At 36.0% G+C, this 26,116-nt stretch overlaps 1 protein-coding gene and 1 non-coding gene across 3 annotated transcripts in view; both read right to left on the bottom strand.

Moving 5' to 3' along the window:
* Window positions 1–1,240: 1,240 nt before the first annotated feature.
* COP1 (COP1 E3 ubiquitin ligase) overlaps window positions 1,241–26,116 on the bottom strand; it is a 245,993-nt gene continuing 221,117 nt past the window's right edge. For both annotated transcript variants that reach the window (XM_032317088.1, XM_032317087.1), the window contains exons 19-20: window positions 5,262–5,306; window positions 1,241–3,203 (exon numbers count right to left, since the gene is read on the bottom strand). In XM_032317088.1, the coding sequence (XP_032172979.1) occupies window positions 3,186–3,203; window positions 5,262–5,306 (63 nt within the window). In that variant the 3' untranslated portion in view covers window positions 1,241–3,185. The remainder of the gene's footprint in view (window positions 3,204–5,261; window positions 5,307–26,116) is intronic.
* On the bottom strand, window positions 25,772–25,912 carry LOC116576838. Its single transcript, XR_004280301.1, has one exon.

Genomic DNA, 26,116 nt, shown 5'->3' with positions numbered 1-26,116 from the left:
CTAGGTATCTTATAGTTTTGGGTGCGATTGTAAATGGGATTGTCTCCTTGATTTCTCTTTCTTCTGTCTTGTTGTTGGTGTAAAGAAATGCAACTGATTTCTGTGCACTGATTTTATATCCTGACACTTTACTGAATTTCTGTACATGTTCTAGCAGCCAAACTATGGAAAGAACCTAGATGTCCATCAACAGATGAATGAATAAAGATGTGGTATATATACACAATGGAATACTATGCAGCCATCAAAAGAAATAAAATCTTGCCATTTGCGACGATGTGGATGGAACTAGAGGGTATCATGCTTAGCGAAATAAGTCAATCGGAGAAAGACAACTATCATATGATCTCCCTGATATGAGGAAGTGGAGATCCAACAAGGGGGGTTAAGGGCATAGGAGAAGAATAAATGAGACAAGGTGGCATTGGGAGGGAGACAAACCATAAGTGACTCTTAATCTCACAAAACAAACTGAGGGTTGCTGGGGGGAGGGGAGTTGGGAAAAGGGGAGTGGGGCTATGGACATTGGGGATGGTATGTGCTATGGTGAGTGCTGTGAAGTGTGTAAACCTGGCGATTCACATACCTGTACCCCTGGGGATAAAAATATATTATATGTTTATAAAAAATTAAAATTTTGACTAAAAAAATTTAAAAATGATTTCTCACTATTTATAAGAAAAAGTTAAAACCACAAATTTAAGTAAAGCACTGCCTTTTAAAAATAATAATTTATTTAAAAGTTGAGTCCCTTTGAATACCCAACTTTTGTAGCAACAGGGACGGGACTGGAAGAGATTATGCTGAGTGAAATAAGTCAAGCAGAGAGAGTCGATTATCATATGGTTTTACTTATTTGTGGAGCATAACAAATAGCATGGAGGACATGGGGAGTTAGAGAGGAAAAGGGAGTTGGGGGAAATTGGAAGGGGAGGTGAATCATGAGAGACTATGGACTCTGAAAAACAATTTGAGGGTTTTGAAGGGGCGGGGGGGTGGGAGGTCGGGGTACCAGGTGGTGGGTATTATAGAGGGCACGGATTGCATGGAGCACTGGGTGTGGTGCAAAAATAATGAATACTGTTATGCTGAAAATAAAAAATAAATTTAAAAAGTTGAGTCCCTTTGATAACTAATAAAGGTAACTTACTGTATCCTTCCACACATATGGAAATTAACATGACCTTACAATGTTGACAGCTTGAAATAAAACATTAAAAAAAAGTCAGACCAAATTAAAAACCATAGTAATCTTTTATTTAAATGCATTCAAAGAGGCGTTAATTCTTTGCTTCCCATTTCGATGATTTTCTGGACATATCTGCTTAAGTTCTTTAAGTCAAGAATCTACATTTGAATATTCTTTCTGCATCTTTGCAAAAGGTCATTCATTCATCTTAGAAATGAAGGATGCCTAACACTGTTCTGGCTGACAGTTATAATTTTTGAATGATAGTGACCTTTCCTTTCAAAATTGAGTCCAAAAGTTTATCAGGTGCTTCACTCCCCAAAATGAGTAAGATATAATTGTCGTGAAGCTCTCTGCAAACTGAAAATTTCACCTAAGTTTGAGGCAAACTCATTTGGTGGGAAAAACTGTCTGAATTGATACAAGACTATTTTTAAACCTTATTAATCTCATATAATGTGAACATTCATACATTTTGCTACAAATATTAATGTACTTGATAACAGAGTGTTGCTCCAGACCCTGTTGGATGGTGTTATGTAATATACAGTATATGTACTTTATTACTTTTCTAAAATTCAAAAAGTTCTAAATTCCAAAATGCATTTGACCTGAAGGTTTCAGATAATGAAATGAGAACCCAGTAATTTTGAGTGTAGAGGGATGCGGTGGGATATTCCAATTACCCTTACCATTCATGTATTTGTCCATACCAAGCTTCTCCATGCATCCGTTTTTATAAAATATGTGTGGGTTATAATTCTGTTTTTATCTTTTTCTAAAAAGTGCTCACACACTTCACAATACTTTTGCTTGACCTGCTACTCAAACTACTAATTTATTCCTTTTTACAAATTGAAAACAATATAAAATTAACTAGACAGTCTAAGATATTACATGGCTTGGTAATTGGGGAAATTGGGCTTCAAATTCTTTTCCTGCTAAGTCTGTGGATATTTTCCTGCTACAGTGGCAGAGCTGCATAATTATAGCAGACACCACATGATCTTCAAAGCCTAAAATAGGCTATCTGGCCCCCTTTCCAGAAAGTTTGTTAACCCCTGCTCAAAGTCAGGGTTGACAGCTAAGGATGTCCAGCTGAGGATGGTACTAATATCTAAAACTATCTGATAGCTACGATTTAACAAACTGAAGGTAGTTTGTCTACATTTAGGGCTTAAAGTATGTCTAGGCAACATTGCAAAGGCAAAGACAACAGCTGCCACAGACTGATATTCCTTTCCCATTTTTTTTTTAAATTAATTAATTAATTAACATAATTTCTGCACCCAACTTGGGGCTTGAACTCACGACCCTGGTCACATGCTCTACCAACTAAGCCAGCCATTTACTTTCTGTGTGAATGTGGTCTCAACTGGTCAAATGTTAGATCCCTGGCCAGACCCAGAGGGACTGAAGTACGGTATTCGTTGATGATATAAATCTGGTCACAGAATGAATATGTAAGGTAAAGTTAACTAATTTTCCCACCTACTATAAACATTACATTCCCTGCAAGGGAATCCAGCTATCTTTGCATTTATGTTGATACGCAGAATTCCAAAGAGGTTGGGAAATAAGGACCTTACAAATGATTCATAGTTCATGTGTGTGACTTCTTGAAAAGATTATCTGTTGCCATCTTTGACAAAGACTTTCGCAGCTCAGCTGTGGCTCAATAAACTTTTATTATTTTTTTGTTATTTATTTTTATTCAAAAGAATTTCTTTCCCTATCACAAAAATTAGATAACCACACCACCAACAGCAGCAAAGTCCATAGAGTTACATTGATGGTGGAGAGTTCACTGGGTAGTCCCAATGTCCCAAAGGTCGTGAAGGAGAAAAGAAAAGGAAAAGAAAAAAATACTCAGAACAAATCCAAAACCCATGATGACTTTGGGGAGAGACATTACAGGACAGTTTCTGTCTTCTCTCATTGTCAGCTGCAGATGTATTTCAGCAGGATCAAACACAATTTAACTTGAGTAAAACCTTCATACCAACTCCAGCACCTAATTAGGGGGAAAACAAGGAAAAAAGGATCAGTTTGATATAATCATTCTGAAATATGGAAAGTTTAATGAATCTTTACTGTACTGTAAATGGAGAACCATATCAAGAAAACTTTTCCTAACTGCTAAAATGCTAAAGAATTTGAAGGGATTAGACATTGATCCTTCCTTCCTTTCAATTCAACAGTTGCATGAACTCTTTCAGATTAGTCAGCTCCACAGTTAACTAGGGAGCCTTTAAATTACATAAAACATACAGATAAATGAACCGGGTGATAGAATGGTTTTGAACTTATGTTTATAGCTTACCATATTCTAAAGAAAATTTTAAGTATTGCTGCTCAGGATTTTAATCTATTTATTTCTTCCACTGATAAAGAGTTTATAGCAATCAAAAACATACAGGACCTAAAATCTCGCCTTTTCCTAGTGCTTCATTCATTTTTTAGTCAATCATCTGATGTCAAGGTATTGTGGTAGTTATTAAAGTTCAAGTCATATCTTGTCATATGAGAAAGTTGTCATACTGCTAAAAGTAAAAACAAGCAGCAACAGCAATGATCAGTTATAAAATAGTTGAAGAATGTCTAAGAAAGGACACAGAAGCTGAGGACAATAAGACACTGTCAAAAGGATTATGTTATATGGAGACTGCAATTCTAGGTGGCAAAGAACTAAAGGAGCAACTTTTCCCCTCCTGCTGTGCTAAGGCTTAACTTGTACCTGTGCTTCCAGGATGCTTTTTGTCTTTATATTTGGCAAGTAGCCGATTTAATAAAAGAGGTCAATGCCACTGAACAAAACCTTGAGTTGTCACTGAGGTTCTGTAAGTACATGTGTAGTTTTGAGCTTTCTGTAGATACATTAGCAATCTCAATTAAGTCCAAACTTGCTGAAGAATAAGGTGCAGCTTTTTCAAGACATGCCTCGCTACGAGAATAAAGAAAAACTGAGAGACAACAGAAAGCCATGTAAAATAGAGATTCCAAGATCTTCTACCATCTTTCTTGAGATTCCAGAACATAACACCAATCAGTTCAAAAGTCTGGCTTTCATTCAAGTTGTCCATGGCTCTCTAGAGAGGCTTTCCAAATAAACTAGCTGAAGAAAAAGGAGTATACATGTAAATCAGTTTAACCAGCTAACGGTGCAGTTCTGCTTTGAGTTTACTTAATTCATTTCCATAGGACAATGTGTTAGGCTTAGGTTTGCTCCCTTGGTTGCTGGGTCATTCTCCACTTGGGATGAGTGGAAGGAAGCCACAGTAAAATTAATGCTAAGTGGCAGAAGAAATAAATAAACATCATTTTTAAAAGACCACTTCCTGATACTTGTCTGTCAGCAGAGAATATGTAGAAAGAACAGGCACCCACAGAATTAGTGCTAATCAAACTCATGTACTAAAACCATTACCCCAAATGGTGTTTTGTTTAAGAAGTTCCCTGCTCAGCTCAGGATTTATCTAGTGTGTCATGCTCAAGTGTTAAATATCCAATAGTATAATCAGATAACATTATTAATTCCATAAGCTCCTAACTATAAAGAAACGTATGTGGAAAGCTATGTATAAAAAATTTGTGACTGTATGCCAAGAGACATTTAAATTTCCAAATTACATGATCACATGATCAATTTTCAGTGAAATACTAAAATACCTTTTCTTCCCTTGGCAACTGAGGAAAACCCTACTTGTCAGGGAAGAAAAGGAAGATAAACACGAGGAAAAGAAGAATAAAATAAGACCAGATATTTTTAAATCTGGTGAATGTCTAAGCATCCCATGCTTTATCTTGGATTTTGTCCACTGAACACACCTGCATAACAGAAGCAGCAGTGCTTGGCCCACAGTGAATACTTATAGTCTTCATTCATTTTTCATTCTGACCAGCTATCAATCTATCTGATGTTCATATAAACCTCCCCTCAAAGCCATTTTACATGGACAGAGACCATGACTTGGAATGATCTCTAAGGCTTAATACAGCTCTGCATTTCCATGTTATAGTCTGTTAGAGTCTAAAAACAGATCTGAATTTAAAATGAAGATGTATGGCTTACCTTAATTGTACCCTGACTGTTAGCAGCAATCAGCACATTGGATTCCTAGAAAAGAGTAAGAACTTTTAATGTATAGAGAAGGATTTCCTGGAGGACAGTCCAAGAGAATAATTTCCTTTCATTTTTCATTTCTCATTTCACCCCAGACATCAACAGAATCTAAAGTGGAGAACCAACTTTAACATGTTTTAACTACCGATTTTAAACAGAAAATCCCAAATTTTGAGGATTAAGTTTGAACAAGAAAAATAAAATTGAAAATAGAGTAGGAAAATTTCAAATGTAAAGAAAAACAGATTACCACTGGAAGGAAAATAAGAGAAACAAAGGTTGAAATAAAATGAAAAAAAAAATGAGAGTAATTTGAGAAAAACAAAGTTATTTTAATCCTTTCCACAGAAAACTCTCTCTTCATTCCCTTTCTCTCATGAAACAATTGATACAATTGATATAAATGTTGTCAACATCTCTGGCATAATCTCTTTGGGGAGCTATCTGGTATCAGGAAACCACCCCCCCAAAAAAGTGACTATTCATCTGGCAGTAGAAAGGCTATGTTTCCTTTTAATTATTCAATCATTCGGTATATGCATTTTAATAACTTTGGTGATTACTTCAACAGAATTTAGCTATTTAACATATCTATTACATTCTAAACCTTGGGGGGGAAAACATTTCTCTAAAGAGTAGGAAGGGTGGGAAAAGGAATGGATAAGACTGAGTTTAATTAAGTAAGAAGAATTGGGACACGCTTCCTATTAGAAACAGGGAGTCTAGTAGGACTCTGGAGCTTGGAAGTACACAGAAGTCTTTTTGCTTTTCAGGGTAGACTGCTAAAAGGGGGTAAACAGATTCAATCTGAGACAGAGGCCACATGGCTGATGGAAAAGACCAAGTCCAAATAACACCTATGAGAAACAGATAAAGTGGTCAAACCTCAAAGATAGGATCTGCCTGAATATCCTACAGGCTTCAAAACAAAGTGAGAAAGAGAAAGAAAGAAATTGACCCGTATGCCAGGAAAGCCAATATGAGTTAAACTTAAGTTTCTTCATATAAGACATCTGTGCTCTACAAACTTATACATTCCTATTTTTTAAATTTTCCTTTGATTCCTAATAAAGTGACTCAAAATAATGCTCATCTGATTGCTAATGGTGTAAGAGAAAATAAATAATTTCTTCCACTATCCCCCAAATTTTGGGAATCCGAGTATTCCTTGGATGTAGCCAATGGTAACATCAATGGTCATAGCAGTATAACAAAGTAACACAAGGATGTTTTTTATGGGGTTGAGCATGGGAATCACTGATGATGGGGTTCAGGAAACAGCCCAAAATATGGTACCTTGACATATCTGAATATTTTAAGCTGAAGGAGTCTGAGAAAACAGCAGAAGCAGGAGCAGAACCCTGACCTCCCACTCACTCTATCCTTTTCCCCTGAAACAGGTCATAAAACCCTCATGTGAGAGGTGCTTTCCCTATTCCCAGAATAAAGAAGCATCCTTATCTCCAAAGATAAAATGATTCCAAGAAGAATGTTAACAAATAGAACTTGCTAAGTTTCTCCCAACTTTCAACAATTACCTCATATTCCTTAATCTATCCACATTTCTACACCACTACCCACTCTTCATCACACCTGGCATAAAATACAAAGGTCTGTTTATTTGGGTCACCATTTCCTTATGAAGGTTCTGACAATATGTAAAACTTCTATTAGATAATTTGTATGGTTTTCTCCTGTCAATCTGTCTTGTATAGTTTTTAGATCCAGTCAGGGCCCCTAAGAGAGTTAAGGAAAACTCTTTCTTCCCCTAAACTGATACGTTCCTGGCTGAGGTTTTCCCTTAAATCAGCACCTGTATTTTTGAAAACAGTAACACAAGTAATAGAGTACCCACTATAGAATTAGTTTCAATATTTTACTTTGGGGAATTACAGGCTACTTCTGGACCAAATGAGTGTAGAATTAATACTTCCATATAGGACTGAGGAGGGGCGGTGAGGAGACAGAGATAAATTTGAGATTTATTTACTCTTGTAGCTACCCGAATTAAGAAGCTGGTTGGAGAGAATTTGGAGTATCATTAGGCAATATAATAACTCACTCTGAGCTTGTCAAAAGGCAGAATTTCTATACCTGCCTCAGAAAACAAAAGAAGCATGGTATGGTACCATGCGGATTTCTTTCTAGAAAGAATTTTAAACAAGCTATGTGACATCACAACTGTCACCAGTGGACCCAGAAATGATTCGTCTGTGAATATCATCCAGGACTGAAGCTACAAATAGCAATGATCAATCTAATTTCTGCTTGAGGAATGACTCCAGTATCTAGGAAGGCAACTGCCGCCCATCATTTGATGTTTCAGTCACTGAGAACTGCTCCCTCTGCTGTGGGAACAATGTCAGGGTGGTGAGAATTTATAGCCTAAGGCACTCTCTCTGCCACTTTGGTCCTAGTCACCTTTAATACAAAGGAAGAAGGTGGAGAAAGCTGGTGGAGATAAGGGCTCAATCCCCGGGAAGAGAGGGATCTACCTCTATCAGTTATAGATTTTATGAACTCTATAATTCATAGTTCTAATTCTTGGTGGAAGGAAAGCTTAGAAAAGCATGGTATATTATCATACAGTATGAAAAACTGGGCTTAATATAAATAAGAGAATCTAATCTAGTTAGATTATCACATAAGAGGAGCTTGAGGTTTACACAATTACTAAGCTAAACCCAAGAAGGAAGATATCTGATAGCTCTCCGAAATGAATAATATTGTCTCTAACCTCAGGACTATTATGGCCTTAAAGATGGTACCATATTACATGCTACCAAAGGGTTAACTCTACATCTTTTCTTGTGGAAATACACATTTCATTTACAAATAAGTCAACACACCTGTCCAGCTGGCATTGTTTTTTTGGGGGGGACTCATTTATAGGTGACAGGTGTCCCAATTTCTTAGAAATACTCAAAACTATCCAAAGTAACAAACAATGAAAGAAAAATAGCTTTACATCTCAGTATGCCCCTCCCTGTATAGACTATGAACTTTTATTTTTTACAAAGATTTATTTTAGAGAGAGAGACAGAGAGAGTGAGTGCATGCCAGAGCGGGTGCGGAAATGGATGAGGAGGGGCAGAGGCAAAGGGAGAGAGAATCCTCAAGCAGACTCCTTGCTGAGTGGGGAGCCCAACACAGGGCCTTATCCTAAGACCCTGAGATCATGACCTGAACCGAAATCAAGAGAGTCAGCTGTTTAACGGACTGAGCCATCTAGGTGTCCCAAGACCATGAACTTTTTTTTTTTTTTTTTAAGATTTTATTTATTTATTTGCCAGACAGAGATCACAAGCAAGCAGAGAGGCAGGCAGAGAGAGAGAGAGGAGGAAGCAGGCTCCCTGCTGAGCAGAGAGCCCGATGCGGGGCTTGATCCCAGAACCCTGGGACCACGACCTGAGCCGAGGGCAGAGGCCTTAACCCACTGAGCCACCCAGGTACCCCAAGACCATGAACTTTTAAAGGGATTTAGGGTTAAAGTGTCTTTTAGCCAAATATTAGCATAAGATAAATTAACTTTTGCATGCACTAGAAAAATAAAACCAGGTATTTTACTTTAGCATAGAGGTATAGAAGTGACAAGCACAAGATTATTACTACAGTTTTTTAATGATTCTTGTTTACATTTTGAATCACTGGTAATTCTTAGCTGTAGCTAAAGTCTGCCATAGCCTTAACGTACGTAAGTTCTGGCTCAATGGGCTGCTTTTACTTGCTAAATAAAATAAAAATGCCAGCCAGTAAGTCTCATTATGTTTTTCCTCTCTCCCTTAAAAACTGGCAGTTTAGACAAACTGGAAAAAAAAATGGCAGTTTTGCTGCAAAACTATGCTCAGGGTTAAGCTAATCATGTATCTACTATTTTCTTAATACAGAGAGATTTTTAAAAAATAATGGAAAAAAGAGCAGTAAGTCTTTTATAAAAATAGAAGACATATACACAAACATAATACCAACTTGCTTGAAGCCATTGATACTACACTAAGGTATACTGAAACAAAACTAGCATCTACTGGAACAATTTTCTCTTTGCTAGCTTGCCTACAAAAAGTGCCATTATAACTAGTATGTTACAACTCTGAGCAAGCTCGCTTAGTTTGCAATTGGAGGATTTATTCTTAGAGACTGACAGAAATGATTCTGAATGTGAAATAGTTTTACTATAGAAATTAATATGGTGGGGAGGCCTGGGTGGCTCAGTCGGTTAAGCACCTGCCTTCAGCTCAGGTCATGATCCCAGGGTCCTGGAATCGAGTCCCACACCAGGCTCCTTGCTCAGAGGGGAGCCGACTTCTCTCTCTGCCTCTGCCTGCTTGTGCGTGCACTCTCTTTCTCTCTCTGACAAAAAAGTAAATAAAATCTTTAAAAAAAAAAAAAGAGAAAGAAATGAATATGTTAAAAAATAACCCATTTCTGGCTTGGACAGAATAAACAGAATGGATCTGCTGTCCTGCTATAAGCAACTAGAAAACCGAACAAAATATTTAAGACAACGTTGGGTAACAGGCCGTATTGGACTATGATCCTTATAAGAAGGTGAGTCCTCTAATTACCCTGGCTTTCTGCTTGGAGGCAACTTCCAAACCGCAAAGCAAGAAGGGGAATTCAAACAGGAATCCACAAGCAGACCATGGCAGACTTACTAAGCTGAGGAGACAGGAACAAGTTCATAATATCTGTACTGCAGCTGGAGTTTGTAGGGCCAAGTACCACAGGAGAAAGTAAAAGCAGCACTCCAGGAATCTGCATGGGGGTCTGTCTCCTTGATTGTATGTTGTTATAATAAACTACATATAAACAGGGTTAAACTAAACAAGGCCAGGAAAAGAACAATGAACAGGGGAAGTACAACTACTGACAATCTATAATAACATTATCAAATGCCAGACTTCACATGGAATTAGGGGATGTTTGAGCTTTGAGCAGCCACAGTGAAGAAACCTCCCTGAACATCTACAACATTGAGCAGAGTACAAATATGGGCCGTGTCTTGTTAGGAAGACTAAATTAGCCTTAAAGTAAATGTTTCTCTAGACCAGGGATCAGCAAACTATCACTTATAGGCCAAATCTAGCCTAATGCCTGTCTTTGGTATTTCAGTCTTAATGGAACGTAGCTGTGATAATTTGATTATATCCTGTCTATGGCTGCTCCTGCACTAGAGGAGCAGAATCGAGGAACTGCAGCAGAGACTGCATGGCCTGCAAAGCCTAAAATATTTGCAATGTGGTTCTTTAAGAAAAAGTTCGCTGACGGCTACTCTAGAGTCACTCTAATACAACTTAAAAACGAGTAAAAAAATCAAGTTTATCCCCCAAAACAACTTTCTATCAAGACAACTTTGGGGTGCCCAAAAGGCTCGGTGGGTTAAGCGTCTGCCTTTGGCAAAGGTCATGATCTCAGGGTCCTGGGATGGAGCCCCATGCCAGGCTCCTTGCTCAGTGGGGAGTTTGTTTCTCCCTCTCCCTCTGCCCCTTACCCAACTCCACACATGTCCTCTCTAATAAATAAATAATCCTTTTTTAAAAACCCAAACATTAATACTCTTTTCTTTTTATAACTTATTTTTTAAAAAACCTGTTTTTAAGTAATCTCTGTACCCAATGTGGGACTTGAACTAACAACCCTGGGATCAAGAGTCACACGCTCCACTGACTGAGCCAGCCAAACACCCCCAAACTTTAAAAACATTCAACAAAATCCAGACACTCAACAATGAAGCAATTACAATGTACAGCATTCAAGAGGCAAAATGCATGACTCAGGAGGAAAAAGAAAATCAATGAGCAAAACAGATCCAAAATGATAAAGATAATAGAAGCAACAAAATGAGGATTTATAATGCAGACAGAACTATACTCAAGTATTTAAAGGAAACAATGAACTTACTAAGAGAAATGGAACCCATAATTATAAAGACCAAATGGAATTTCTCCACCTGAGAAGTACTGTTATCCCAAATGAAAATTTCAAAGGATGGACATAGCAATGGATGAAACAGTGGAGACTAAAACATTAACAAATTTGACATGTGAAAAAGAAAACAGAAATGGAAGCAGAAGAGAAAGACTGGGAAGAGTAAAAACAAACAAATAAATAAACAAAAAAAGCATTTGTGTGACCATAAGACAACACACAATCTAGCAAATATGTAATTGGAATCTCAAATAGAGGAGAAGAGTCAGAAAAAGTATACGAAGATCCAAAGTTAAAAATTTTCCAAATCTAAAAACCACAAAGTACCCACAAATACCACTACATCATGGCACATGATAAACTGCTAAAAACGTGTAAGAAAGAGAAAATCTTAGAAACTGCCAGAGGAGAAACAGACATTACATATAGGAACAACATCACCAATTTGTCATCAGAAGCAATACAAGGCAATAAAACAGTATCTTTAAGGTAATGAAAGAAGAAAACTGTCAACCTAGAAATATTATTCAAAAGTAAAAGATTATTTTCAAAAAAACTACAGCTGAGATAGCAGAACTGCACTATAAGAAACTGTTAAAGAAAGTTCTTATACCACATGAAAATTCAGATCTAAACAAAAAGATGAAGGGTGCTGTAAATCGTTATTATGTGGGTAAATATAAAAGATACTTGCTCTCTTGTTTTTAATTTTCTTAACAGATAATTTTCCATTTAAAGCAAAAATAATTAACAACGCATTTTGGTTATTATAAAATAAAAAGAAGTAACACATATGATAGCAAAAGTGCACAAGATAAAATAGGGAAATAGAAGTATATTATTGTTAACATTCTTCCATAATGCATAAAGGGTTGTAATCTGAAGACAGACCTTGGTAAGTTTAATACGAATATCACGAACCTTAGAGAAACCACTAAAAAAGAATTAGTATAGCTGATAAGCTAGTAGATAAGATGAATTATAAAAATAATTTAAAGAGAAAGGAAAGGAAATGAAGAACATGGGGAAATAGAACACATAGAATAAACAGAAAACAAATAGCAAGATGGTAGACAAATAGCCAATGTTACTGATAAGAAAATGTAAATGGTGTAAATACTACAATGAAAAGGCAGAGACTGTTAAGACTTGATAAAACAGCAAGACCAACTCTATGCTGTCCATAAAACACTTAAAGTCTTTTAATTTTAAAAAACAAAGATACAAAGTAAAAGGAGGGGAAATACACTATGCAAGTATTAATCCTAAGAAAGCTGGAATGGCCCGGGCATCTGGGTGGTACAGTGGATTAAGCATCCAACTCTTGGTTTCTGCTCAGGTCATGCATGATCTCAGGGTTGTGAGAGTAAGCCCTGTGTTGGGCTCTGTACTCCATCCAGAGTCTGCTTAAAAAAGATTCTCTCCCTCTTTACGCTTGTCCCTGCCCTTCCTCCATTTGTGCATGAACGTGCATTCTCTCTTCAAATATATATATAAATCTTTAAAAAAAAAAAAAGCCAGGGCACCTGGGTGGCTCAGTGGGTTAAGCCTCTGCCTTCAGCTCGGCTCATAGTCTCAGGGTCCTGGGATCGAGCCCCACATCAGGCTCTCTGCTCAGCAGGGAGCCTACTTCCCCGCCCCCTCTGCTTGCTTCTCTGCCTACCTGTGATCTCTCTGTCAAATAAATAAAATTTTTTTAAAAAAAGCTGGAATGCCTCTATTAATATCAAAAAAAGTAGACTTTAGGACAAAGTATATGGCCAAGGATAAGAAGAGATATCTTATAATTAATTATAATTAATTTTATAAAATCCTAAATGCATATTTATTTAAAACTGAGTGTCAAAATACACAAAGCAAAACTGATGGAATTGAATCGAACAGACAAGTCCATATTTGTGTTTGGAGACTTCAATACTCTTCTGTCAATAACAAAGAATAAGCAGATATAAATCAAAGACATAAAAGCCTTGAATAATATTAACAAAATAAACTGAGCAAATTAACATTTACATAAATCTCACTTAAATGGCAAAAAGTATACATTCTTTTCAAGTGCATGTGAACTATTCACCAAGAGGGGGCGGGGAAGCAGACCATTAAAACAAATCTCAATACACTTAAAAAAGACTGAAATTATGCAAGTATGTTCTCTGACCAAACAGAACCAAACTCAAGAACAGTAACAAAAAGACACTTGAAAAAAATCCCTAAATATTTGAAGATTTAAAAAAAACGGGGCTCAAATAAGAACCCCCAAGGTTTGAAAAACTATATTGAACTAAAAGATACTAAAAACACAACCTATTGGGATGCCTGGGTGGCTCAGTTAGTTACATGTCTGCTTTGGCTCAGGTCATGATCTCAGGGTCTTGGGATCAAGTCCCACATGGGGCTCTCTGCTCAGTGTGAAGACTGTTTTTCTCTCTGCCTGCTGCTCACCCTGCTTGTGTGCTCTTGCTCTCTCTCTCTCTGACAAATAAATAAATCAATCTTAAACACACACACACACACAACATTCAAAATTTGTATAACTAGTCACAAATAGCACTTAGAAAATTATCTCTCTAAATGCCTGTAATAATAAAGCAGAAAGGTTTAACATCAATAATGTAATAAGGTATAGCTTAAGAAAAGGATAAAAAGCAAATTAGACATAAGTATAAACATGATAATAATAAAAAGCAGAAATCAATAAAATAAGGTAAAAAATAGGTAAAAATTATTAAAAACAAAAGCTAGTTTTTGAAATAAATTGATTAAAAAAAAGATAAAGGTAAATTAACAATATCAGGAATGAATGAGGGGATTATCCTACAGTTATTAAAAAGGATAGAGAATAAATATAGACAACTTTATGCCAAGAAAATTGACAGGCAATTAAATGTATAAATTCTATGAAAGAGGCAAATTCCGAGAAGAAAGATAAAGAAAGATAAAGTCAGAATAACAGGAGAAAGGAAGACTTCCAAACTCAGTTTATTAGACAAAGTCACAGAAAGACATTATAAAAAAAAAATGCAGACCAAATGCCTTCACAAACAGATTTAACCCTTAACAAAATAAGCAGAATTTTGCCACATACAAAGAATAATGCATCATGTCTATCTAGGATTTATCAAGATATTCTAGTTGGCTTAACATTAAAAAAAAAAATGAATGTAATTCACCATTTTAAACAGAACGGGAAAATCACATAATCATAATTGACAAAGAATTTAATATGACAGAATTTAAAACTTATTCATAAAAAGAACTCCTAGCACCTAGCAAATGAAGAACAGAAAGGAAATCCCTCAAGGTTATAAGGAATTCCTATGAAAAACTTTAAGCTAACATCACACTTAATGGTGAAATACTGAACTCTTTCTCTTCCAGACTGGAGGGGCAAGGGAAGGATGTTTGCTTTTACCACTTCTATTAGAGGTCCTACCCCATGTAACAGTCAAGAAAAAGAAAGAAAAAACAAACAGATGAGAAAGGAAGCAGTAAAATTATCTTTATTTGTAAATGACATGATTGCCTATGTAGAAAAGCATAATAAATCTTTAAAAAAGCTACTAAAACTAATAACCTGATCTAGCAGCATTGTCAGATATGTCATTGTATCAAAAATCAATATATTTCTATAAATTAAAAATGATGAATAATTAGCAAATGGATTTTTTATTTTTTATTCTATTTATTTATTTATTTGTTAGAGAGCGCCCGAGCACAGGCAGACAGAGTGGTAGGTAGAGGCAGAGGGAGAAGTAGGCTCCCTCCCGAGCAAGGAGCCCGATGTAGGACTCGATCCCAAAATGCCGGGATTATGACCTGAGCCGAAGGCAGCTGCTCGCTCAACCAACTGAGACACCCCGGCGTCCCAGCAAATGGATTTTTAAAAGATACCATTTACAATGGCATCAGAAACATGAACTACTTAGGGACAAGCTTAAAATATATTAAGATCTGCATGTTGAAAATATTAAACAATGTTGAAAGATATCAAAGAACACCTAAATAAATGGACATATTATCTTCATGGACTCCCATAAAACAAAAGTGGTTTTATGTGTAAGTCTTGGTACTCATGATGATAAACATTTATAACAAAGGAAGATAATCATTAAACAAAAATCAGAATATAGCCCTTTTCTTACTTAATTTTTCCCAAATGTTAAGTATTACGTTGAACTGACTCCTGCTCTCAGAATGAGTAATTTTGTACGAAAAAATGGAAATAAAAAACTTTGTTAACAAATTTGAATACTTAAACCAAGTATAAAAATTCTTACAAAAAACTGACCGCAAATGAGCAAGAAGACAAAGAAAACATGAATCATCTGAAAGGCATTAAAAAAAAAAAGTCAACTGTCAAAAACTTTTCTCTACCTCAGGCTTACATGGCTTTATCTACAAGCTCAGTCAAATATTCAAGAACAGAGTACTTTTAATATCACATATTTGTCCACAGGAGACTCCTTAATTTTTTTCATGAAACTTAACATAATTATGAAATCAAAATGTGACAAGAACAATGCAAGAAAGGAAGATTCTAGACCAATGTTTTTCATGAAAATAGATGAAAAAATCCCAAATGGAATAGCAGCAGGTCAATTTTAATAATATATATGAATAATACATCTTGACCAAGTTGGGCTTATTCCAATGAGGTACAATTGATTAAAGATTAGAAAAAAATATCACTCAATATTTAAAAGATAATTATTAAATCATCTTCAACAGGTACAAAAGAAAGCAATATACTCCAGCTTCATTTATGGTGAGAACTCTGTGCAAGCTGAAAATTGAAAGAAACTTCCTTATAAGGTTTCTACAAAAATCTTATATATTCAAAAGTTTTCCCTTTTGTGAGTAAAAGGATGAAAATGCCAGGTATCATCACTTCCCTTCAACATTACACTAAAATGAATAAAAATTAGGTATAAAATTGGGAAAGTAAAAATTAAACTTTCATTAGTTGTGGATCATATTATTATGCACATAGAATATTCCAGGAATCTAGAAATTGATAATTAAAATTAGTAAGGAAGTTAATAAGCTGCTGGATTAAAAGAAAAATGGAGACAATAACATCCCATTCCTCAGAGGTCACTGTGACACCTTTCTTTCTTTTTAATATTTATTGGTTTACTTCAACTGGTGATATACATATGTGGCAAAAATTCAAACAGTACAAAGAATAGGAGAAAAGTATCTCTCACTCCCCTTTTCTGAGTACCTTAAGTAACTACTGTGATCAGAAGTGAAATCTTTCCAGAAAAACTCTGCATCGTTACTGTGAACTTCAACTGCATGGCAGATCAAGCCAGTCTTCAGGTTATCTCAGGATGTAAAAGAATCTTTTTTCTACCTGGTGATTCTATTCTCTCCCTACCTTGTTTGAGTTTCAGGTAACAAACAACCCTACTTTAAACTTGGGATTTCATCCTTGTTAAAGTGACAAACCATATTTTATATTCAATTCTAAGCCCCTTGATCACCTAAGAGAAGTCTCTAGGTTTCTCTTACAGGAAAAGCAATTCCACAGAGGTCACTTCTTTATTTCTGGACATATTATTAACTGGCCCCCAGGATGAAATGGATCTGACTATGTAAGACAATCCATATTCTTAAAAATCAAATTAACAAAACATGTGGACAAAAATACACTGTACAGATAAGCCAGAGTGGCAAAGTGGAATAAACATTCACTGGAATCACACTTAAGTTCAATGGTCTCACACTTCCAAACTACATTATCATGGACAAGTTATGTAACCTCTCTAAATCTCAGTCTTCTCAAAAATAAAATAAAACTGAGCTAATAGAACTAACAAAGGGAAGGGAACTAAGAGAGTTGTTATTAAGACACATATAAATATCTGGCAAAGAATATGCAGCTTATAAGTGAGTGTTTTTAGGGGAAAGTCATTGCATCTGCCCTTTTTTTGGGGGGGAGGGGGAAGAGAGAGTGGGGGTGGGCAGAGGGAGAGAGAAAGAATCTTAACCACGCTTCCCACTAAGCGCAGAGCCCAACCCGGGTCTCAATCTCACAACCCTGAGGATCATGTCCAGAGCCAAAATTCAAAGTCAGATGCTTAGCCGACTGAGACACCCAGGCACCCCAAGGGAAAGTTGCTTATAGTTCCAGGTAAGAGTTTAAGAAAAAGAAGGTAGCCAAACTGTCAAAAATCATGAGAAGATGAAAGGACTGTTTATTAGTAATGGGTTTTTGGATTTGACGTTAAATGACTTGGTGATCTCAAAAGCAACTCTACCTGAAGTTCAAGTCTGTAGCATTAAGGGCCTTTGCACAAGTTCCTGGAGCTAACTCAGTCTTTAGAACCTGGCTTTTATAGAAGCTTCTGAAAAAAAGCTTCCCCTAATCTCCAAGGTGGTAAGGTTAACTCTCTCCAAACTGTTTCCACAGAAAGAACAAATGTCCATTATCACAGCACTTTCATATCATGATAGTGGCTTCTGTATAAAGTTTATTAATTTCATGTCATTTTATTCATCTACTGCTATCCATCCATTTATCATTAGGGCAGATATTATGTGCCAGGTATTCTGTTAGGTACTGGAGTTCTGAAGATGAGTAAGATATGATGTCTGATCTTGAGATTATGGAGTAGGGGGGAAACAGACTTTGAAATAGAAAACTACTATATTATTATGAGAAAGACAGAGTTCACAGGGGCAACTGAGGAAGCAAGAAGGAAGTGATCCTGTATCTGGAAGAGATAAGAAAGCCTTCATACATAAGACCAAAAATGAAACATGAAAAAGTAACATGAAATTTCTCATAAGAACAGACAGAAGATATTTTAGACAAAGGGACATGGTTATGCAAATGCTTTAAGTTTGAAGGGAAAACAGTGTTTGGGGTGATGATAAATTATGAGTCAATTTGTATATTAGCTGATTAGATTAGAGTAATAGGTTGAGGTAAACATGTAAACTATTCTCTCATACCAGAGTTAGGATTTTATTTATGGATAGCAAGGAGTCAATGGCAAGGAAAAGACAGAATTCCTTTTTTCCTAATAGTGTTTTATTCCCTCAGTGATGTTTCACTCCCCTCCCACATTCCCCATAGCACTTAGTCACTGTCTTTAATCGTATACCTTAATAAAACTCTTAAATCCACATCTATTGAGTTAAGCAAGTGAAATTACAATAAGGAAAAAAAAAGTTTGTATGCCAGTAGGTGGGAGACAATTTCTGTATCCTCAAGCATACTTCAAAAGTTTGGATTTTTTAAGTAGGCTCCAAGCCCAACATGGGGTTTGAACCCACAACCCCGCGAACAAGAGTTCTACACTCTACTGACTGAGCCAGGCAAGTACCCCAAAACTGTTTTTCATAAGCAAATATACTGAAACACTTTTATGATGATGATGATTTTTTTTTTTGAGAGACAGTGTGAGCAGTAGGGGGTTGGGGATGGGGGACAGAGGGAGATGGAGAATCTCCAGCAGACTCCCTGCTGAGCACAGAGCCCAACATGGGGCTCGATTTCATGACCCTGAGTTCATGACCTAAGCTGAAACCCAGAATCAGACGCTTAACCAACTGAGCTACCTAAGTGCCCCAATATACTGAAATGCTAAAATAAACATGTTTGTCATATGTGAGGTTAACTTTAACATTTTTAAAAGGAAACTGAATACAGAAAAAAAAGTACTGATTATTTAATAACCCACCTAATGGGACCACTTCTAATCGTCTCTCAGTATAATGTACTCTACACATTGCTATAAAAATATGATCACATGGTAATTTCATCTCCCTGGACAGTGGACTTTAGGAACTTACTAATGCCTACATAAGAAAGTCCACATTTCTTTTTTCAGTATGGCATTCAAGACTATGTCATCTGGAACCTCTCTCATTTCCCAACAGAGTTTCTACCCCACTTCTTAGTTAGACTACTCTATTAGAAGTTTCTGAAATTATAGTTTCTCTCATCTATACCTTTGTTCACACTGCTCTCCAGCCTGAAGGCAGTGTAGCTAAAAGAATGTGGGTTTTGGAGCCAGGCAGAGCTGAATTCAAACTCTAACTCTACTATTCCTTATTTAGTTGTATCTTGAGTAAATCAGTTAATGTCTCTGAACCTTAACTTCATTTGCAAACAGAGGCCAAACATATGTATATACTTTTTTATGGTGATGACTTTGAATTAAGATGGCACTTAGGATATAATGCCTGGATGTTACTAAAAAGATACTGGTTTATGGTCTTCTGTCCAGGCATGTTTTTTACCTCTGTCTTAGGCCTTCTAAAACCCTGCATGTTTTTATGAAGCCCAGCACAAGAGCCAGTATTTTCATAAAGTCTTCCACAATTCTCCCAATTAGAAGTAATTTCTCCCTACCTAGGGTCAATACTTTCCCTTTATAAATATTTATATTGGGTTATAAACCATCTAAATATATGTCATATATTTAGGAATGAATTTTATGGGGCACCTGGGTGGCTCAGTTGGTTAAGTGTCTGCCTTCAGCTCAGATCATGATCTCAGGGTCCTGGGATGGAGCCCTACATTGGGCTCCCTGCTTAGTGGGGAGTCTGCTTCTCCTTCTACCTCTACCTCTACTCCTCCCTACTGCTTGTACTCTCTCTCTCAGTCTGTCAAATAAATAAATAAAATCTTTTTTAAAAAAGGAATGTATTCTATATATTGGGAGATGTATTAATTATTTATATATTTATATTTTGTAAGATATATATTAATTATTAAATGTATTAGATTAAATCTAATGAATTAAAAGCAAGTGCAGGTTGTCCAGTTATATGGGTAAGTGTAGAAAATGCTGAAGATGATGATAGCAACATTTATTGTTTATTGCCTGGTCATTAGCCTTGAGTTTCTCACCTATCCCGATACTTTCCATATATTTTCTTATTTGGTTCCACAATATTACATGGAAGATACTATTATTCTGATTTCAAAAAAGAGAAAACAGAGCCACACAAAGGTGATTAACTTGCCTAAAGCATCATTGCTAGTATTAAGTGCCAGTATGAATACAAATCTGACAACCTGACTTTAGTACTCTTAATCATAAACCTAAGGCCCTATGAAGCGATAAATGACACATGCCTCCCTGCCTCCTTCATGTTTAAAAGCACAATCTTGCCAAATAAGGATCTCAAAAAATTCTGAAACATTTTTTCCCCCAAAGCAACTTTATGGTCTGTGTTATAAAACTAAGGAAGACAAGAACTCTGAAGATTTTATTGGGAGAAAAACAAATTTAAGACATACGATTTTTAAGACTGAGTCTTCCCTTCAAGTGATGGAACACTATTAGTGACATGGCAAATGTAAAGTACACTGAAATACTGTTCACATTTGTCTTCTAAATGTAAGAGATGCAGTTGAGATAGCTAGTAAAAATTAATGAAAGTAGTCGGTCTTCAACAGTTTGTTCTATAGTCACTGAATTTTCTTCTTAAGGTGTCCACTAAGTTAAAACTGTACGTCCATTTAAATCCTTCAGACAAACATTCATATAATGAAACTGGTAAATCACTATGTACAACACACACTATCTGCAAATACAACTCCGTAGAGGACAAAAAACACAGAGGAAGACGGCTGAATTTAGTATCTTCCTTAAACATAAACAGAGAAGTATATAAAAATATAAGGTAAACTAGGTTTCAAACAAGAACAACTCACAATCTGCATTATATCTGTTAATTCCTTAATAGCTCCTCCACAGAGCTTTTGTCTCTTTTTTAAATAAACTGATACCTTTCTTCTCATTGCCAGAAAGGAGTGCTAATTTGGAGTGATGACTACAGTGTCACTTCAAATACTTTAGGCTCTTTTCATATCAAGATTATAAACATAAAATTGGGACTTTTGCCTCATTTTATTTTTTTTTTCATTTTGGGGTGGGATGGAAGAGTAATGATATTTATATTTAAAATACATCTGGATGGGGCGCCTGGGTGGCTCAGTGGGTTAAAGCCTCTGCCTTCGGCCCAGGTCATGATTCCAGGGTCCTGGGATCGAGCCCCGCATCGGGCTCTCTGCTCAGCGGGGAGCCTGCTTCCTTCTCTCTCTCTCTCTCTCTCTCTCTCTGCCTACTTGTGATCTCTGTCAAATACATAAATAAATAAATAAATAAAATCTGGAAAATTAGAATGGTTTTTCCCTTCATATATGAGTTCATGGATTCTGCATACGGCCAAATCTGATTTTGACTCAGCATCCTGTAGCCACAGAACACTTTAAATTGAATTTGCCCTTTCAGTCTTTCTGTTCATGTATGATCTAGAGTTGCTTTATGACCATCCTCTGCCTTTCCCTTGAGTTGAGATGCAAATACAATACATAGAAGTATTTAACAGTTTTTCTTCTATCAATGCTCTGTTAAGTGATACTGGTCAGTTATCTAGTTTCTTCACTCCTTTTTATTTTCTTCAAAGTATCCCTAAACCTTTACAAACTTTCTCACAGTACCCTATAATTTAAATACAAAAAAGGAACATACTCAAAGTGCTAACATTTTGCTGCTTCATCTTACTGTGCCATAGCAGCTTTCCTGACATGCAGAATCATTCTTTTATTGAAGCCACTTTAGAGAAGATCTTGTCCTTTATCAAGTTCATGTTGTTTCTGATCTCAGAGTTACATGTATTTCACTTTTGTATGGCTATGAATCATCAGGAGAACCCATCAACTTGACCAGAGTGTGTTCATTTACCTTAACACAGCCATAATCTATGCTGCACACGGGCATCACGTGAGAGCCCACACAAAGATACTCAAACATGCATCCCAAAAAGATCCTCAAAGATTTCTAAATAAACACCATTTGTAAGCCTGACAGTTTCTTTTAGTCTCTGACCTTTCTTTTAGCACTGACTTCATAAAATATACGTAAATATGTCTAAGAAAAAATGAGCACAAAACTATAATCTATCAATAAGAGGTCCTGCTCTTTAAACTGAAATGTTACAATCCCCCCCACCCCCCCGCCTTCTCTGGTATAGAGAATCTAAGGCTGAATTATTTGTCTGAATTGAGTTTGTAAGACAGACAAATCTTAGAATCTAAGATTCTCATTTTACTATCTTACAGAGACAGTAAAACCAAATACAAAAAACCAACCTTCTATCATTATTACATAACCAATCATTGAGCACTACAGGCCAGTTACTATACAAAGGCTTTCTATGAATTATTTCACTAAGTCTCCACTGGGCAGTCTTATTGAGGAAAATGTTATTTTCATCCTCAATTTACAAAAGAAACATGTTCTTAAAGAGACTTAACTTGTTCAAAGCCATATACAAAGCTATGGAATAGCAAAACTATGAATCAACATATGAAGACTGATACAATATACCAATTGCCAGCTTGTAGAATACTGATTTAATAAACCACATGCATGGCCCCGACCCAAATTTACACAATCAGAATGCAAGGAGAAAGGAGTCTTAGGTGAACATTTGATATCTATGGGAAAGCCTCAGCTCTCATATATATGGATGTTACATCTCAAATATCATATACCTAGAGTCCTTTCTATATGTAGAATTTGGTCTTTTATGGGTCTCCCTAGAAGTATGATTTTGATTGATATCACTGGAGAAAATGGGCTGGCTACAGAACTAAGATGGAAGAGCATGTTCTACAGTCAGGCTGTAAGGCTGTGCCAGTACTCTACTCTTCCCTGCCAATCCCAACTCAGATCTAGGAGGTTTGGAGTTTTTTCATTAGGAGGAAATCTTTTCAAGATCATTCAGTTAAATCCAAACTCTCTCTTTCCTCCCCACTGGTATCCTTCCTCAAGATGATAATGGGCACCTATGTAAGCACAAACTGTAAAGACTATTATTAAAAGAATGATATAGTCATAATTTACAATTAATAAAATAATGGGTAATTATTTTAATAAAACCTATTATATTCATCACATCATACTTCATTTTTTTTATTGGTTCAAATACCTGTTCTTATAACTAACTTATCTAATAAGAGGAAATGAATTACTCTGCTAATCAAAAGGACTCCTAGATTTGAAGGCTTATCAGATTTTTCAAATTCAAACTTTTTAAGCTTTTTAAGTAAGATTTTCTGAATGAATAGTGGAAACATCCCATATAGAAGATATTTTTATGATCATTCTAAGACAAAGTGGACCAGGTTTTTTTAATGGCAAACTGATGATGCTCTAGGTACTGGGTATTTCCTATACCCATGACTAGATTTAAGGAAGAATAGTACTAAACAGAGAGAAGACATAAATGCATATGAAATCCAAATTTTATCTAAAGGTAAAAGGGCCTAATGTGATCATGACTATAAACACAAAATACTAGCCCACTAAATTTTACCAGTGGATCTGTCTCTACATGAAAATTCACATTCATTAAAAATGATTTCATTATAAACTGCTCCTCTCACTGGGAAAATGACCATATACACGTGTACAAATAGATCTACAATTTCTTTGCAGGACTTCTTCTAAGATGTTTTACCATTTTGAAAGGTTAACAATACATCAACAACTTAAGACTTCAAAGTAGTCCAACAATCATGTCTAAGTGCCAATTTAGAAATGTAATGTGAGTAGACAGAAAAACACACACATATACACACACAGGAAGGAACTGGAAGGAGGTCTACCTCCACCAAAAACCTGCCTCCTCCAGAAATCAGTACATTATCAACTCTCTTCCCTGTCTCAAGCTTATTTTTTTCTGTCAAGACCTTTTGATATTTGGTATCCAAAGGAAACTGTGTGAACATTTTGAGCATACGTAAAAGAACTGTTCTTAGAAATGGATATTAAAACTATTTAACAGCAGGAGGGGGCACCAACCTAGGCATCAACCTAGTTTTAGAAAAAAAGGAACATAGCTATACCATTAATTATCCGACTGTCCCTGATTTTAGCATATCCTTGACCATAAAAGTGGTTATAATTCCATTTAATCTTTAAGGACAACAGAAATATTACAGACACAAATATTTTTCTTACAATGGGATTTAAAATTCACATTGTGAGAATCAAACTCTGAGCTTCCACAAAACCTCAAATAGCAAAGGATGTATAACTGATGGAACTGGTACAAAACACACTTGCCTTCACACTCAAATAAATCCATCTCTAATTATTATGTTAGCTCTGATCTGTAATATATGAGAATCACTCAATTCCTATATGATACATGTGATTGTAGTAGAAGCCAGCTGTCACTTACCAGATTTACTGGAGACTGTGGAGGAGAGAGTTTAAGGGGCATATATGATCTGGCAGCAAAAGGGTGAGGGCACTACATAGCTACATGGAAGATGAAATGGAAGAACTGGTAGCAAGCAGATTCAAAATAATGAATGCTTTGAAAAGGATTTAAGAACACAAGGTTAAATAAGTTAAATAAGTACTATATTTCCTGGGCTTGGCTGAAACATCCTAGAAAATAACAAGAATGGTGAGGACAACTTTCATATTTATTTGTAAACACACCTTGAGATAGATTCAATCATGAGGCAGTCTCTTCCCTTTTGAATTAGACCTCAATAATATTTATGTTGATTTTTACTCAGAGGTCATTTTGACGAAGGGTCTTGAACCTAGATTTTAGTTTCTTGTGTAAAGAAGCAGAGCACAAATAATACAAGCGAGGGGCACCTGGGTGGCTCAGTCGGTTAAGCACCTGCGTTTGACTCAGGTCCAGATCCCTGCTCAGCAGGGAATCTGCTTCTCCCTCTCCCTCTGCCCCTCTACCTGTTTATGCTCTCTGCTTCTCAAATAAATAGAACCTTTAAATAATAATAATACAAGTAGTACAAAATCTTAAAATGGTTCCTCAAAATAAAGAGCAGACTAATGATTTATAAAGAGCTTAGAAAAATAAGGCTATGATTCAATATTGTTTGATACAGTAATTGTCCAGAATAAGAAATATATGGGAATTTCAAAGCCACAAACAAGGACAGATACCCATGCAATTAGTTATAAATAAACCCAGCTGTAGTTTGCTTACAGCACACCCTGGTGCTGTGAATTAGCAATGCTATAGCAGCTCCCTCCCCTGCTGACAGAACACACACAATGAAAAACCCAAGATTTCCATTTAGTGCTAAGAAGTTAATACTTAGTAGCAGCTTTTTCCTGGTAAAGATCATTCCTCAAATTTGTTACAGACTTAAAAATTTGCATAAACTGTGTTTGGAAATATCACTTTCTTAATGATGAATCAATTTCTAACCAGAAACTTCATGGAAGCTACTTCTGATTAGCTTCTTCATATCTATAATATTGATTGACCTCTACTGATAACCCTGATTTAAGTCAATGACCTCTCAGAAAATAGTATTTCTATATTCAGTCCACTTGCTGGCTGTAGGTTCCTTAATCAATCAAACAATACCTATTCTTAAAACAAACCATAAGGTATCTATAACCCAATTGGAAGTAACCTTACTTGGTGTCTATTAAAAATTCCGTACACTTACTGACCAAGACAGTAAACAAAATAGCACAGAAAGCAGTACTTGGAATGCTGGTTTAAAGGTTGTATGGAGGGGAACGATCAGACTTAGCCAGCTGTCCTAAGCCAGACAGAGACCTCCATGTTTATGTAGGATCACTGCAATTTGTAGACAAAAGGCATTTTTCCATTTGTCCACATAGTTGGTTCCTGCAGGTTCCATTTTTGGTGTGATTTATTATTAAGAAGCCTTCAGTTATCCTGTCTTTCCTGTAGCAACTTCCCAACTGCATTAGTTTCTCATTTAAATACCCTTCAATGCATTCAAATAAACTACAGAAAAAAATAGGATTCCGAAAGAAACAGAAAAAGAACCATAAAAAAAACATGCAGCATATAAAAACCAAAGTGATCTTTACTCTAGGAAT

This window comes from Mustela erminea, chromosome 17 (genome assembly GCF_009829155.1).
Source record: "Mustela erminea isolate mMusErm1 chromosome 17, mMusErm1.Pri, whole genome shotgun sequence".
In the NCBI taxonomy this organism is placed as follows: Eukaryota; Metazoa; Chordata; class Mammalia; order Carnivora; family Mustelidae; genus Mustela; species Mustela erminea.
This window is presented reverse-complemented; position numbering and strand designations above follow the sequence as displayed.